The sequence below is a fragment of the Pelodiscus sinensis genome, chromosome 2 (genome assembly GCF_052426305.1).
Source record: "Pelodiscus sinensis isolate ZL-2025 chromosome 2, ASM5242630v1, whole genome shotgun sequence".
NCBI classification, from domain to species: domain Eukaryota; kingdom Metazoa; phylum Chordata; order Testudines; family Trionychidae; genus Pelodiscus; species Pelodiscus sinensis.
The window spans coordinates 149,151,103-149,166,469 of record NC_143053.1 but is presented as its reverse complement, the minus strand read 5'-3'; the positions used below and the strand labels follow the sequence as shown (position 1 = coordinate 149,166,469).

Sequence of the window (15,367 nt, the reverse complement as noted above, 5' to 3'; positions counted from 1 at the left end):
GTTATAAACAAGAAATAGGTATAGTAACAGAATAACACAGTGATCAGGAATGAGATTCCTCCGACACTATACAAGTGATGATATTACAAGCCAGCAATGTTATGAGACTTGAAAAAGGAAAAAATGAAGCTTTTATTTTGCTTTTTAATCAAAAGCTGCTAAGCAAAACATAACAATCGTTTCTTCTGTCATTAGAGGCTCTTTTTTTATGTTAATGCCAGTGGCATTCTTACACAGTGAAGTTTTCCTGCAGGAAACAGTTCAAGTATTTTTGAAACATCCCTCTGTGAAAGATGACTCAGATCTAGAGGGAAGAACATCCTTTATGTGGGCAGCTGGGAAAGGCAGTGATGATGTCATCAGGACTATGCTGAATTTAAAATTGGACATTGACATCAACATGGCAGATAAATATGCTGGAACAGGTAAGGCTTGTTTTACAGTAAAGAGCTATTAGTTGCCTGCATTTCGTTAAAAAACTGCCAGAAACAATCATTAGTCATTTTATAAAAATAGGTACAATCCTACAAACATTTATGCTTGGACTTAATGTTACACATTAGCAGTGCCAGGATCTTCAGTATGGGGAGAAAGCAACAATTTAATATGCAGATGAGAGCAGTTCTGTCTGAAAAATAATTGAGAAAAAGGAGATATGCAGATATTAAATAAGGATTAATATTAGAAGGGAGTTACTTTTTGTAGTTTTGAAGGGTAAAATGAGTAATTATCTAAAAACAAAAAACAGAAATATTTTGGTTTGAATATAAGTAAATATTTCTCAATATCAGAAGAAAACTTGTGGGTAATATAATAAATTACCCAGAAAAGTAGTTGTTGTCAGCACGAAAGCCATCAATAAGACATATATAGTATTAATAGGATTCATGTGGTAAAAATTGTACCAATGCAAGAGGTTATATGTGATAGCCCAACAGGTTTTTCTACAGCCTATTATCTCTAGTCAATGTAAAAAGCTTAATGAAAGTAGCACAGTGGTTCAGAATTAAAACACATAAGTCATGAAATCCAAAGTTATGGTTCTCCTAGCAGCTGAATTCAATCCCATTTAATAGAAAAAGTCATAGTTGTGTAATAATAAATAATATGCTATTATACTGATACAGCACCTTTAATTGCAAAGGATTCCAAAGTGCTATACAAACTATCCTATCCATGTGTACGCACACCTATATGCATGACCTGTAAGAGATAGGGGTGACAGCCAGTCAGACAATCTGCGCATAGCATAATATAAGCGAGAAGAATTTTGGACCTGGAGCTTATGACAGATCACTCTTGTTCAGAAGCGGACTATGATATTTTTAACACTTATTGTGAATAGACAGACTGTCGTTAGTTAAAGTTGGCTTGAAAAAAAAGATAGTTTGTCTGAAAATTTTTTGCTGGGAGAGGGATTTGATTGTGGGTTTTTTTGTTTATTGGCTTTCAGGGTTTGTTCTAATTATTTTTCATTCATCTCATCTGTTAACTTTTTGGGTGATTTAGAGATATATATTAGAATGTTTTATTAGTTACAGTGTGGGGAATTGAATTCCTAAAAGCTCTTTTTCTATGTATTTACAATTGAATTGAATAAGTGTTAAAGTGTTTAAATAAACATATTTCTTTCCTTCTTGGTTGATCACATTCCATTTCCTTAATACTTGTGATTTCATTTTGTTAGTTCACTATTCGATACCTAGGATCAGAATAGAGGACTCCTGAATTCCTGTACAGAAAACCTCTTTTTATAAACCTTTCAGAGCTTGTCATCACTGCAAAGTTAGTTCAAGTTATATCTTGAATATTGTCCCTATCTTGTGTCCTATCCACACACACAGACCGGTAACATGAGTTGGAGGATCCATCAGTAGATGTATGCTAAAGCTCGAAATAGCTCATCAGCTGCTAGCAGATATCCCTGTGCTATTAATATAGTGCAGTAATCCAACCACTTTGAGCTACACAAGTGTTATTTCATAATATGGCCTCTCTCAAGCTAACTCAAAAGTAATTAACTTAAGGGTAAGTCACTATAATAGCATTAACTCAGTTTAAGACAAAGTCTAAGGCCCTCATATGAGATATAACTTTGCCCCGAAGACAACTCAGGTTCTTTTTTGGATGGTAGCCCCTAACCTGGCTCTTGTCTACCCTTTCACCCAAGTGTGGTGATATACCCAGGCTAGTTGTCCTGAGGTATATACATTAAGCTAAAGCCCATGTATTTTTTATACTCAGACAGGTAATGCACCTACTTTGCAGTGAAGACCCAAGCTAAGCCGATCAAGTGGTGTTAATCCTCCCATGTCTTTCCACAAGTCCCTGTGTGCCAAGAGAAATTCTCCCACAATTGACTGAAAAAGAATCATAGAATGGCTCTGCTTACAGCAGTGCTGAACATCATGGGCTATACTCTTCAGAAGTGCTAAAGCTTAACACAAGCGATGCAGCACCAGTGTGGAATTATCTGAGTACGGCTTTATATTGTGGCCATTCCTACTCGGGCTTGGCTTACTTGAGTAATCAGTCCCTGGTTAACTCTGCAGCCAAGTTATACCTCAAGAAGGGTGGAGGAGAAGGCATAAACCTAATTAATCTTAACTGTGCCCCTTTGATTGTACCTATGTATGCATTATGACAGTCTTTTTTAATTACAAGATCAAATACTATTTTTAGTTAATAAAACAAATGCAAAACCATGTTTCCCTACAAATTTAGATATAGATCAAAGCCTTACATGTTTTTATAATAGCTTTCATTAGATGAGGGAGATAAAACAACAACAAATAAAGTAATACATAAAATTCAGTAATGATTTTATCTTTACAAACAATGTCAATTACCACTTTCTCTTTGGGTACAGTCTCTTATCAGTCTCTGCTATAACTACTGCCAAGTGGACATGTCCTTTAAATTCTGCTATATATTATTGTTCAGACTTTAAAAGTGTAGTAGTCCCATGCAGTCATCACAGTTATTAAAGCTCCTTACACCAACAAGGCTTTCTACAACTCGCAGAACAGACAGTGCACAGCATCTCAAATATTGAGTTTGTGCAATTATTCAGATAAGCCACATGGTTTGTTTTACAGTCCTTTCTGTCTCTTGCAGCACATTGCAGTAATGCGTGACTATTTTTTAATGCAAAAAATGAACGTTCCCCTAAAAAGCCCATTAATTCAAAGCTATGATTGAGCAACACACATTAAAAGTCAAGAAGTACGGTGGTTCCCTTCTTGTACCCAAGCAGTTTGAACATGGCCATATTTAAGGTATATGTTTTAACAAAAAAAATTCCATATACAGCACCTCAAAATCACTCCCTTATGTTTTCAGAAGGCTTTGTTTCCCATGTTTTTTGGGCAAGTAAGGTGACAATAGAAAACAGTGCATGAGCCAAAGGAGACTGTGATACAGTTGCTGTGGGGACCACAAGTTTGTATTTCCTGACATTTATGCTTGTGCTGGGTAAAGCTCAGATATAACATCATATTAGCGAGTTTTTATGCATTTACTTATAAAAAGCAAAATCTCCATTCAGACCCAAACTCTGATAGAACATCAAGACATTTCTCATTGTGTAGGAAAATGACACCAAGGAAAAGGAATTTCACTCTTCTCAGGGATCAGCACTGCTGGAGTACTGCATGGGCAGCTTTATAGCTCTGCCGTCACCGACTGTATACAATGGTGAGAGATCTGACTGTCGGTGGAACAAAGGTTCTATTGTGACCAGCTGGCTAAAGAATTTCTTCAGTCACTGTGACTCCATCACAGAAAATTAGGCTTACAAGAAAACATTGAGCACAGAGTGGGGATACAAGATGCCTGCGTCAAAAAGAGTGATGAAGGGAAAGAACCAGGCCAAGCTGACACAGCAGCTCTTTTTCTATTGTATTTTTGCATGCCCCTCAGTGTCATCTGATTGAGTAACTTACTGCATTCAGTTTCATAAGGAGTGCAGAAACAGATCCTAGAGTTTATCGTGGGGTCAGAATATGAAATCAAGACTTATCCGAATCTGCTAAGCCAGCAGGGACTTTATTCTTGTCAAATTTCCATGTGGGTGATATCCAATCACCCGCCCAAATTGCTAGTGGAGCTTTCAGTGATTTTGGCTTCTTTTCACCAATGTAACTGAAGCTTCTGTACTTAATTAATTATTTTTCCACAATGATAACCCCAGCAATTAAGCATTAGTGTCTTTTTTTAAAAATTGGCTGTACAGTGTAAATTTTCTCTGGGAAAATTTGGATCATGTTACTGTGCATGTATGATTTCAGTTATTATGGCTACACATTTTAGGATTTCTTTTACTACTGTGTATGCACTGTGTGAAGCAGATTGCAGCTTTTAGAGCCACAGCTGTGTACAGGGGCACTCAAGTAGTACTCAGCCTGTGGCAAACGGAGGCAGGCACAATGTCTCAGTATGCTGAAGGAGCATACACAAGACTGGCCGTTGATATATCCTGTAGCAGAGTGCTGCAAGCAATACCTCCCACCAGTGGTCCTTGTAGTATGTCTTGTGTTTGAGACAGCACTAAACATTTCTTTCATTAGCATTCAGTGAATGCACGGTGTAGGATTCTACCTACTCCTTGCACAGGAGCACAAAAGGTGAATAAGGACTCGGTGTCATCCTCTGTCTATCTCTGACACATCACTTGAGGAATGATCATTGTCTGGCAATATGTACGTTAAACTTGAGAAAATTAGAGACACCTCTATATTTTTAATGCGCTTAGTTTTATTCTATGGAAAAATGAAATTTTAAATAAGGACAGATCATGTAATCATAAAAAAATCATTTGTTGAAGAATCGTTTAATCTGCTGTAACTGGCATTTTTGAATGTATTTATATATTCATTCTTAATTTCTCAGAATTTGTGTAATCAGAAAAGTAATTTGTAGGACAAAGATGTACTAGAGGTATACTTTTGAGACTGAATATTTCAAGCAAATTTTAACAACATTGGCTCTGCATTTCATCAAATCTCATCATTCTGTGTAGCTTGATTTTCCATGAACGACCACTTGAGTTAGCCAAACTTGTATTTTGACAAATATATGTTGAGACTAGCAGACTTACCTGGCATTGTCCAGGTCCTTAAAGGCAAGGGGCTGATGGTGTGGGGGATGCAGTATTTGGGACAGAGCCTGGAGATGAGGGTGAGTGCAGGAGTCTAGGGGCGAGGTGAGATGAGAGTGAGTATTGGTGGGTGGGGATGAGGATGGGCTATGGGTAGGGGGTCCTATCCTACATGGGCTTTTTCTTTCTCTAGCCAAGCAGCCCTGGGGCATTTTCTCTCCCCCATTTCCTCTTCCCCCCCACAACTGGCAGGGGTGTCTTCTCTTCCCTAGCCCCTCCCCAGCTATCGGGCATTTTTAACCCCCGCCGCCCCCGGCACTGTGGCCAAGGGCTGGGAGTGGGGGAAAGGGCTTGGGGAAAGGGGCCTACTTATTTAGTGTGCTTGCAGGCAAGATGGCAGAGTCCCACCCCTGCTAGCCACTCCTTTGGTGGTACTGCTGCTCCCAGTGGTCACTCTCATATTGCGTCCCTCCAAACAGCAGCCCCTCCCTTTGCATGTTATGGAAAACAGTCCTTTTCCCAGGGCTTCCAGTTGTCCCGGCACAACCACACCTTGACCTGGCTTTAAGTTAGGAGAAGAGCAAGCATACCAAATTTGGTGGCCCTAGATCTTACTATTTTGAAGGAGTTCTTGAAGAGACAGACTCACAGGCACTCAGACAGACAGATGCACTCTAAAATATATAGAGAGATGATAGCTCCAGAGGGTTGATATTATGGATGACAGTAACCTCATTTGCAACCAAACAACACATTCACTTCCTGTGGCCATCTCAGGTTCTTCTAACGAATTTGTGCTGTGATCTATGGCTGAACCAGAGTGAAGTGGAGGGTGCATAAATTGAGGGGTAAGAAAAGACAGTGGAAATGTGAAAAGATAGGAGTGTGCAAACCTATCCCATGCAAAGAGATTTTCCTGGTTTCTGGGGCAATCCCAGGGAGAATCCACTCCATGATTCCCAAGCCTTTTGCTGGTCCCTTTTGCTGCCTGCCATGTCCTATAGGAGACAGGAACATATGGCCTTTTATTAGCTAAGCATATTCCTAAATGAAAATCTGTTTATAGGATTATACTGTAGCTTACACTCCTGAGTTCGGGTGGGGGGGGGGCACTTTAGGAAGGAGCAGCGCAATGTGCAACCAAGACTAGTAAGTAGGCTGTATGAATGGCCCTCCGTCTCAGATGGCTACAGTCGTGGGCAATCTATGGCCCATGGTCCACTGGGGTTCTGCCTGTGGCCCATGCATCCCCTGTCTGTTCTGCTCCCCCATGCGGAAGCCCTACACGTCCTACTACTCCCACTCCCGGCATTTTTGGAGCGCCATGAATCTGCTGATTCGCATGCCATCCCTGCGTCTTCCCCTTGCTCCCAGAACTTGAATTGTCGTGAGTAACTGATTCGCAGCAATCGAGGGAGCACAGGAACTACTCTCAAATGACTTCTCCCTGTTGGGAAGGAGCAGAGAGCCTCGAATCTGGTCCTTCACATGGTTCGTGAGGAGTGTGCCCCTTTAAAGTTGCAATTTGTTAGCTCCTTCTGCCACGGAGGAAAAATGCATCTTGCTTGCACTACTCTTTCTCTCTTCTAACATGGGATTATGTTAAAATGGTAAAAGGGTTAACATTGAAAATGGGTTTCCACACAGCCCCAAAACCACATTTTCTTAAAAATATCGACAGGATTAAAAAGCATTAGGAAACCGGGTTATTCGCTCTCTGCCGTATAAAGAAACCATCCTTCATCACTCACTATCTCTCTTCTTGACTCTTAGTACCACTAAGATTTAATTTCCCCCCTAAATTTGCAAAACTACATGGAAAGTTAAAAAAGAGAGGGTATGTCTACACTACAAAGTTAGTTCGAACTCATAGACGTTAGTTCGAACTAACTTTCATAGGCGCTACACTAGCGCTCCGTTAGTTCGAATTTAATTTAATTCGAACTAACGGAGCGCTTAGTTCGAACTAGGAAAACCTCATTTTACGAGGATTAAGCCTAGTTCGAACTAGCTAGTTCGAATTAAGGGCTGTGTAGCCCCTTAATTCGAACTAGTGGGAGGCTAGCCCTCCCCAGGTTTCCCTGGTGGCCACTCTGGTCAACACCAGGGAAACTCTTCTGCCCCCCTCCCAGCCCCGGACCCCTTAAAGGGGCACGGGCTGGCTACGGTGCCCGTGCCAGGTGCAAGCCTGCCAGCACCCAGCCAGCAGACCCTGCACCTGGCACGGATCGAGCCACACACCCGATGCTCCCCAGCCCTCCCCCTCTTCCCGGGACCAGGCTGGCAGCTCCCGGGAGCTTGCCCGGGACAGCAAGAGGCGGGCACCCGCCTGGGCTAGTGCAGACATCGTGGACCTCGTCCACAATCTCCGCACTAGGCACAGGAAAGTGGCCGTCTAGGGCAGGAGAGCTGCCAGCCTGGCCACCCAGGAGCAGGTGTGCATGAGAATCAAGGGAGTCCAGTGAGACCCCCCGACCCTGAGCCCTGAGCTTACAATGGCCGTCCTGGGTCAGACCAAAGGTCCATCTAGCCCAGTAGCCTGTCTGCTGACAGCGGCCAACTAAGTTAGTTTGAATTAACGTTGTAGTGTAGACATACCCAGAGAGAGAGAGAATATACAGGAATGGGAGGAAAGCAATTGCTTTCAGCTGCCTCCTTGTTTCTATAGTACAACAATTTTCACTATATCTCTATCTCTAGTGCAGTATTTATTGCAGCTGGTTTGTGCACTTTCCACTCCCTTTTCCTCAGAAGCGAGATCCCGTGGCAACACATCTCCAAGATCTTTTGCAGAAAAAATTTCTCTCATGTTAGTGTGAAATGAAACCCCTTTATTTGATGTCTGAAAGATTATCTGGTGTTTAGTTGGAAAATCTCAGAACAATTATCAAGGGATTTGTTTCTCTTTATTGCAATAGCAATAGGCAATGCCTTCAGGGGGTGACTCACTATAGGAGTAGTAAAAGAGGCAATAGCATTATACAGTGTTATGGTAGGAAGAAGCTACTGTCCTTCCATCAGTTCAATATAATTTCTTGGTGAGGTTTGACTATGTCTGCACAAGGAAAGAATGTGTCACAGAGTTGCTGTCTTTTTATATCATGCAGGCTGTTGCATTTGCATGGCAAAGGAGAAGTGGTGATTGCCAGTGACTTGTTATAGTTTGAACTATTCAAAGTTTCACGATTGAATTGCAATTCTCTCCCCCACGATTATTGAAACAAATATTTGTTTTTGACTGTTACAATTGTCATTGTCTAATTCCTATGATATGGTGAATTTTCCCCCCCTAACTCTGCTTTCAGCATTGCATGCTGCTGCCCTTTCGGGCCATGTCAACACCGTGAAATTGCTGTTAGAATATAGCGCACAGGTAGATGCATCTGATGTAATGAAGCACACTCCGCTTTTCCGAGCCTGTGAGATGGGACACAAAGAAGTGATACAGACACTCATTAAAGGTCAGCTGTCATAAATTTACAAATCCATTCATGGAGTTAAAATGTTGTTGTAGGTAGATTGTAAAATAAATGGCATTTCGGGGCAAAAAGAAGAGCTCAAAATTAGTTCAGTAGGGAATGATTAATGTATGGTGCATTTCATAGAACAGTAAGTAGTATACGTAAGTTGGACTTCCCTGGCTCAGTATCATCCAGAGGCTGACTGATCTTGAACAAGGGAATTTGTCGAACCGAGGGAGGTCAATTTTGGGCCTTCTGCTGCCAGCCTCCGGGCTCTCCTGGGGAGCCACCAGCCTCTCTGTTGGGTCCTTCTGTTGGCTCCGCTATTGGCTCTGGCCCACCACCTAGACTTCCTTCCCCCTGGCCCTGACCCACTAGCGGGCTTGGTTCCTCACTGCCAGCCCCCTGGACTGGCTCCACTCCCAGCTGTCAAAAACCTCTGCCATTGGACTTCCAGAGAGATTCAAGCTGTGAATAAGAATGATTTGCAGTGCATTGAGAGAAGACAGAAAAACAACCTCCTGTCACCATAATTCTCTTCAAGTACCCTTTAATCTCCTAAAATCTCACAGTATTTTTTTCTCTTTCCTATAAATGAGATCAATTTAAATTTTATTTATGATTGATGAAATGGGTTCAGTAACTGTCTTTGAACATTTAAATGGCTTATATGTTAAAGAACAGCTGTATCGGAAACTTTTCTGCTATCATTACTTTTATATGTTTTTTCCTGTGACTTTTTATCGTAAACAAAATTTATTTTTTAGAAAAGTTTAGAAATAATAGAAACTACAAAAGAAAATCGTAACTACACAGATATATCATTTTAGCTGCCAGCACTTATAGAAACATTGCATTTAATCTACACTAGGGATGTTATTGGTTAAACAGTAGGGGCTGGAGCAGTCTTCCTGCTTGCTGTAGGCAGGGGCGCTCCAGCCCATCCAAAGCAGCCCATGTCTGTGGTGGGGGAGCTGCTCCAGCCCATCCACAGCAGGTGGTGCTCCCCTTCACCATTTAATTGGTTAAGCAGTTAAATTTAATGTTTAACCAGTTAACCAATTAAACAAGATTTTACATCCCTAGTCATAAGCGATCTCTCTCCTGCCATCCATCTCCACCCTCTGGCAAACAGAGGCTAGGGACACCATTCCTTACCCATACTGGCTAATAGCCAGTAATGGACTTAACCTCCATGAATGTACCTAGTTCTTTTTTAAACCCTGTTATAGTCCTAGCCTTCACAACCTCCTCAGGCAAGGAGTTCCACAGATTAACTATGCTCTGTGTGAAGAAGAACTTCCTTTTATTTGTTTTAAACCTGCTCCCCATTAGTTTAATTTGGTAGCCCCTAGTTCTTATATTATGGGAACAGGTAAATAACTTTTTCTTATTCACTTTCTCCACACCACTCATGATTTTATATATCTCTATCATATCCCTCTTTGGTCTCCTCTTTTCCAAGCTGAAAAGTCCTAGTCTCTTTAATATCTCATCATATGGGACCCGTTCCAAACCCCTAATCATTTTAGTTGCCCTTCTCTGAACCTTTTCTAATGCCAGTATATCTTTTTTGAGATGAGGAGACCACATCTGTATGCAGTATTCCAGATGTGGGTGTACCATGAATTTATATAAGGGCAATAAGATATTCTCCATCTTATTCTCTATCCCTTTTTTAATGATTCCTAACATCCTGTTTGCTTTTTTGACTGCCGCTGCACACTGCGTGGACATCTTCAGAGAACTGTCCACGATGACACCAAGATCTCTTTCCTGATTAGTTGTAGCTAAATTAGCCCCCATCATATTATATATATAGTTGGGGTTATTTTTTCCAATGTGCATTACTTTACATTTATCCACATTAAATTTCATTTGCCATTTTGTTGCCCCGTCACTTAGTTTGGTGAGATCTTTTTTAAGTTCTTCACATTCTGCTTTGGTCTTAACTACCTTGAGCAGCTTAGTATCATCTGCAAACTTTGACACCTCACTGTTTACCCCTTTCTCCAGATCATTTATGGATACGTTGAATAGGATTGGTCCTACGACTGACCCTTGGAGAACACCACTAGTCACCCCTCTCCATTCTGAAAATTTACCATTTATTTCTACTCTTTGTTTCCAGTCTTTTAACCAGTTCTCAGTCCATGAAAGAATCTTCCCTCTTATCCCATGACAACTTAATTTATGTAAGAGCCTTTGGTGAGGGATCTTGTCAAAGGCTTTCTGGAAATCTAAGTACACTATTATCTACTAGATCCCCCTTGTCCACATGTTTGTTGACCCCGTCAAAGAACTCTTAATAGATTAGTAAGACATGATTTCCCTTTACAGAAACCATGTTGACTTTGCCCAACAAATTATATTCTTCTATGTGTCTGACAATTTTATTCTTTACTATTGTTTCAACTAATTTGCCCGGGACTGACGTTAGACTTACTGGTCTGTAATTGCCGGGATCACCTATAGAGCCCTTTTTAAATATTGGTGTTACATTAGCTATCTTCCAGTCATTGGGTACAGAAGCTGATTTAAGAGATAGGTTACAAACCATAGTTATTAGTTCCGCAATTTCACATTTGAGTTCTTTCAGCACTCTTGGGCGAATGCCATCTGGTCCTGGTGACATGTTACTGTTAAGTTTATCAATTAATTCTAAAACCTCCTCTAATGACACTTCAATCGGTGACAAGTCCTCAGATTTGTTACCTACAAAGGATGGGTCAGGTATGGGAATCTCCCTAACATCCTCAGCCATGAAGACTGAAGCAAAGAATTCATTTAGTTTCTCCGCAATGACTTTATCATCTTTAAGTGCTCCTTTTGTATCTCGATTGTCCAGGGGCCCGACTGGTTGTTTAGCAGGCGTCCTGCTTCTGATGTACTTAAAAATATTTTGTCATTACCTTTTGAGTTTTTGACTAGCTGTTCTTCAAACTCCTTTTTGGCTTTTCTTATTACATTTTTACACTTAATTTGGCAGTGTTTATGCTCCTTTCTATTTACCTCACTAGGATATAGTCTACACACATTTTTCCTCTTTGGCTTTTGTGGAAGCAACGAGTTGTGGATATAAAGTGGTCAGGGCTATCTGAATCTATGAATCATTATAATTGTATTATTATACAATTTAAGTTGTATCAGACCAAGCATATTATTGGCTTTAACCAAACCAATTTTGGTTTGGTTATAGCCAAAGTTTGGTATATTTTGTGGGTGTTTTATGGTTTCTCACCGCATTTTTAACTGTTGTAAGAGCACCTTGAATTTAATTTGGGTAAAAAAAAAATTACATGCTTGAATAAAGAGAAAGGGAATTCTGTAAAAGCTCATGACAATGTGGTGATTCTAGTGGTAAAAGTTTGAAAAGCACTTACGTCCAATTTTCAAACATGACTTAGGCACTTAGAAGCCCGTATCTCATGAAAAGTCAAAAGTATTCAAATGCGTAAGAACAAGATTTTCAAAGTTACTTGGGCACTTAAAGATATAGATAGACACCTACTGGGATTTTCAAAAGCACCTGAGTAGGTTGGATGCCTAACTCCCATTGAAAGCCCTAACCACCCAAATCACTTTTTAAAATCAGCTTCTAAGTCATGTAGGAGTTTTTGAAAGTATTACCCATAGTCTTTTGTTTATCAAAGGTGTTGCAAGCTGACATAAGCGTAATCTCCCATTTCTCTTATGTGCAAAAATACTTTGGTGTTTTTATTGCTGATGTTCAAATGTTGTTTTGCTATTACAGGGGGAGCAAGAGTTGATTTGGTTGATCAAGATGGCCATTCTCCTCTTCACTGGGCAGCTCTGGGTGGAAATGCTGATGTATGTCAAATTTTGATAGAAAATAAAATCAACCCAAATGTGCAAGATTATGCAGGTAGAACTCCTTTGCAGTGTGCTGCATATGGGGGCTATATTAACTGCATGGTCGTGTTATTGGAAAATAATGCAGATCCAAATATTCAAGATAAAGAGGTATGTTGTCCTTCACTGTGTCATTTAAGTTGTCTCAGACCAAGCATAAATTGAAAGTATCTTCTGGTTATTCTTTTCTTTTCTGCAACAAGGTGGTATTAATCCTTGTCTTTTCATCCAGTGATATGATGAATCTGTATTCACTGCTATTGTAGGGGAAGGAATAGCAGTCCTAAGACTACTTTCCCTGTGTATTTCACATTTTTAGGGCTTGAGCAAAAACTATTATTTTAATATGCAGAATAAACTGAAGATACAAATTTTCCATATTGTCTTTGGACTTTTCCATATAAAGCTAATATCTTAAAATTATCCTTTAAAATATATTTTACTTGTTTTCTTATTTAAATATTTAACAATATTTTGTAATCTATGCTGTGTCGCTAGCCTATGTTAGTAAGGATAGAGCAAGTGATATACAGCAAATTTAATGAAGGAACTGCAGCAATTTTTTGTTTGTGTGAAGCTCTTAAGAGTAAAGGAAAACCTTACAGTTTTTGTATGTTCCTCTGCTCCCTCCTGTAGGTGCTAAATGAAACTTGGTGATTTTGTGTTCTAGGACGAATTGTCTGTTGCTGTGAATTGGCACAATTCCATTGGAGTCAATAGAATTGTACCAGTTTATACCAGCAGCGAATTTGTTCCAGTATATTAACCTTTTACCTCACTGCTTGAGAAATAAACACTCATCTCACAGTCAGTGTAATGTAACTTGCCGCAGAGGTTTCCTGTTTGGAAAGTCTACTTACTGTGGCCTAAAATTTGGTGCTGCAGTGTTCTGACAAGGATGTTCTCTAGGTATTACTTGCGGGCCAGATCGTGGACCTTGGTTTCAGATGATTTTTGTTACATCAGTAGTTCACAGCAGCTGGAAAGTTACCCTAAAAGACAGCTGAGGATTCTCCTGACATGAGATAAGCTTTGGGAGGCTTAGAACTGGCACAGAAGCCTCTGTGCCAACTGCTCCCCATGTCTCTTATACAGGCAGAATGTTGAGAGTCTGCCGAAGGTGGAGCACTGTGCACTCTGCTGCTACACTGATTCATGGCTCTACAAGACTACATTTACTGGTGTGGTTTATCTTGGGGCCTTAGACCAGTCTAAATTACAGATGCCTGTTATGGTCCCAATTGGTCCATGAGTGCAGGAGCAGAAATAAGGCTTAGAGCCAGATTTCCTTCTTCTCTTCTTAGCATCACAGAGTGCAGATTCTTCACAGCTGAAAATTTGTACCTGATCTAGTTTTAAAAATCTTATTGGTGATTTTTCCATGTAAATTCTCTTTTTCAATGGACAGGATGCATTTATGACCAAACAAGTGACGCCAAATGTCCATTTGAGCCCTGAATGACAATACCATATGCTATTTTTCTTTTGAAAATATAAAGCAGCTATTAAACTTTCTTATTCATATATTTTTTATTTTTTATTTATAGGGAAGGACTGCTTTACATTGGCTGTGTAACAATGGCTACCTTGATGCTATAAAGTTGCTGCTGGGTTTTGATGCATTCCCTAATCACATGGAGAACAATGAAGAGAGGTATAGGTTATTAAGCATATTATCTTTTAATTTAGCAAATCTGCTTGGTTCTGCTTTGTATGTCACATGTTCAGATATTTATTGTCCGAGAAACATGAGCTTAAACATGTGTAAGAACACTGGTCTAAGCGTGGGACTGAACAGTAGTTAAAGTATGCTGTTGAAGACATTTGATTTTCGTATAAGGCTGTTCAAACTCTGTTCCTCTCCTAGCTTCACTGGGTTTGTATGTGTGATCCTTAATCCCACATTGAGATATGTTCTACTTATAAATACACTGGCGCTGTTTCAGTTCCTTTGTTTCTTTTACTGTTTTAAAAGACAAGGAAAATAAATTTTAAAATACTTCTATTAATAGAGAACTATAATTAAGAACATAAATGCTCAATCCCAGAAGCTGAAGAGTTAAGGCAGCAACAACATTCCAGTAAGTCAGCCACATTGCACCTACAGGTGACCCGCGACTTACAACCACCTGACCTACGACCCCCTGCACTTACGACTGCCTTGCTCTGGTCCCCGGCACAGCCCAAAGCCGGCCCTGGGAGCACTCGCGCTGTGCCACCTTCCTCTTGCACAGCCCCCAGCCGGTCCTGGGAGCAGCTCACGCCATGAACTACAAGTCCTAGGAGGCAAAGCGGGCCAGGAACAGAACCCCCATTTTCATCATTGCACCTATGGGAGTTCAACTTATGACCGCTCGACTTACGACGGTTCTCCAGGAACCAATTAGGTCGTAAGTGCTGGGGTCGCCTGTACTATACATAGTAAGCCATACATTTAGGAGCATAAGCAAGAGTCTTCTAAATATAAATGCACTCCAGAATTGTGCGTATTTAAATATTCAACCTTAATGTTGCATTGATAAGTGATGCTATATTTGCATACATCAAATAGTGTGTCATACTGCCAAAATCTATCTAAACTGGGGATGAGTGAACCTTAAAAGGTGCTGAGCTCTAATTCGATTTTGATGGATTGACTTTCAGATATATGCACATGCACATGTTAAGGCATTTTTTTGTGGTGCTCTTATGGTAAGGAGGCATCCTTTTGTTCTTTTCTAGCAGCACCTTTGAAGGGAGGTTTAGCAGTTTCTCCCTTTGCACAAATTGAGAGACTTAGAGTTAATATTCAGAGCTCCAGAATATAAATAATTGCAACTTTAATATAATTTTAAATCTAACTACCAGTCTTCTAAAATTCAATTCTAAGTACTAGCTCCCACTGAAAACTAATTAATAAAACAAATTGGTTTTTCTAGACCAAACTTTTAGAAAT

At 40.2% G+C, this 15,367-nt stretch overlaps 1 protein-coding gene across 6 annotated transcripts in view; it reads left to right on the top strand.

Moving 5' to 3' along the window:
* INVS (inversin) overlaps positions 1-15,367 on the top strand; it is a 145,403-nt gene that overhangs the window by 82,304 nt on the left and 47,732 nt on the right. For 5 of the 6 annotated variants that reach the window (XM_075921591.2, XM_075921590.2, XM_089776475.1 and 2 more), the window contains 4 exons: positions 254-425; positions 8,404-8,559; positions 12,314-12,543; positions 13,980-14,086. In XM_075921591.2, coding sequence (XP_075777706.2) covers positions 254-425; positions 8,404-8,559; positions 12,314-12,543; positions 13,980-14,086 — 665 coding nt within the window. The remainder of the gene's footprint in view (positions 1-253; positions 426-8,403; positions 8,560-12,313; positions 12,544-13,979; positions 14,087-15,367) is intronic. The other variant, XM_075921589.2, reaches the window with a different exon arrangement.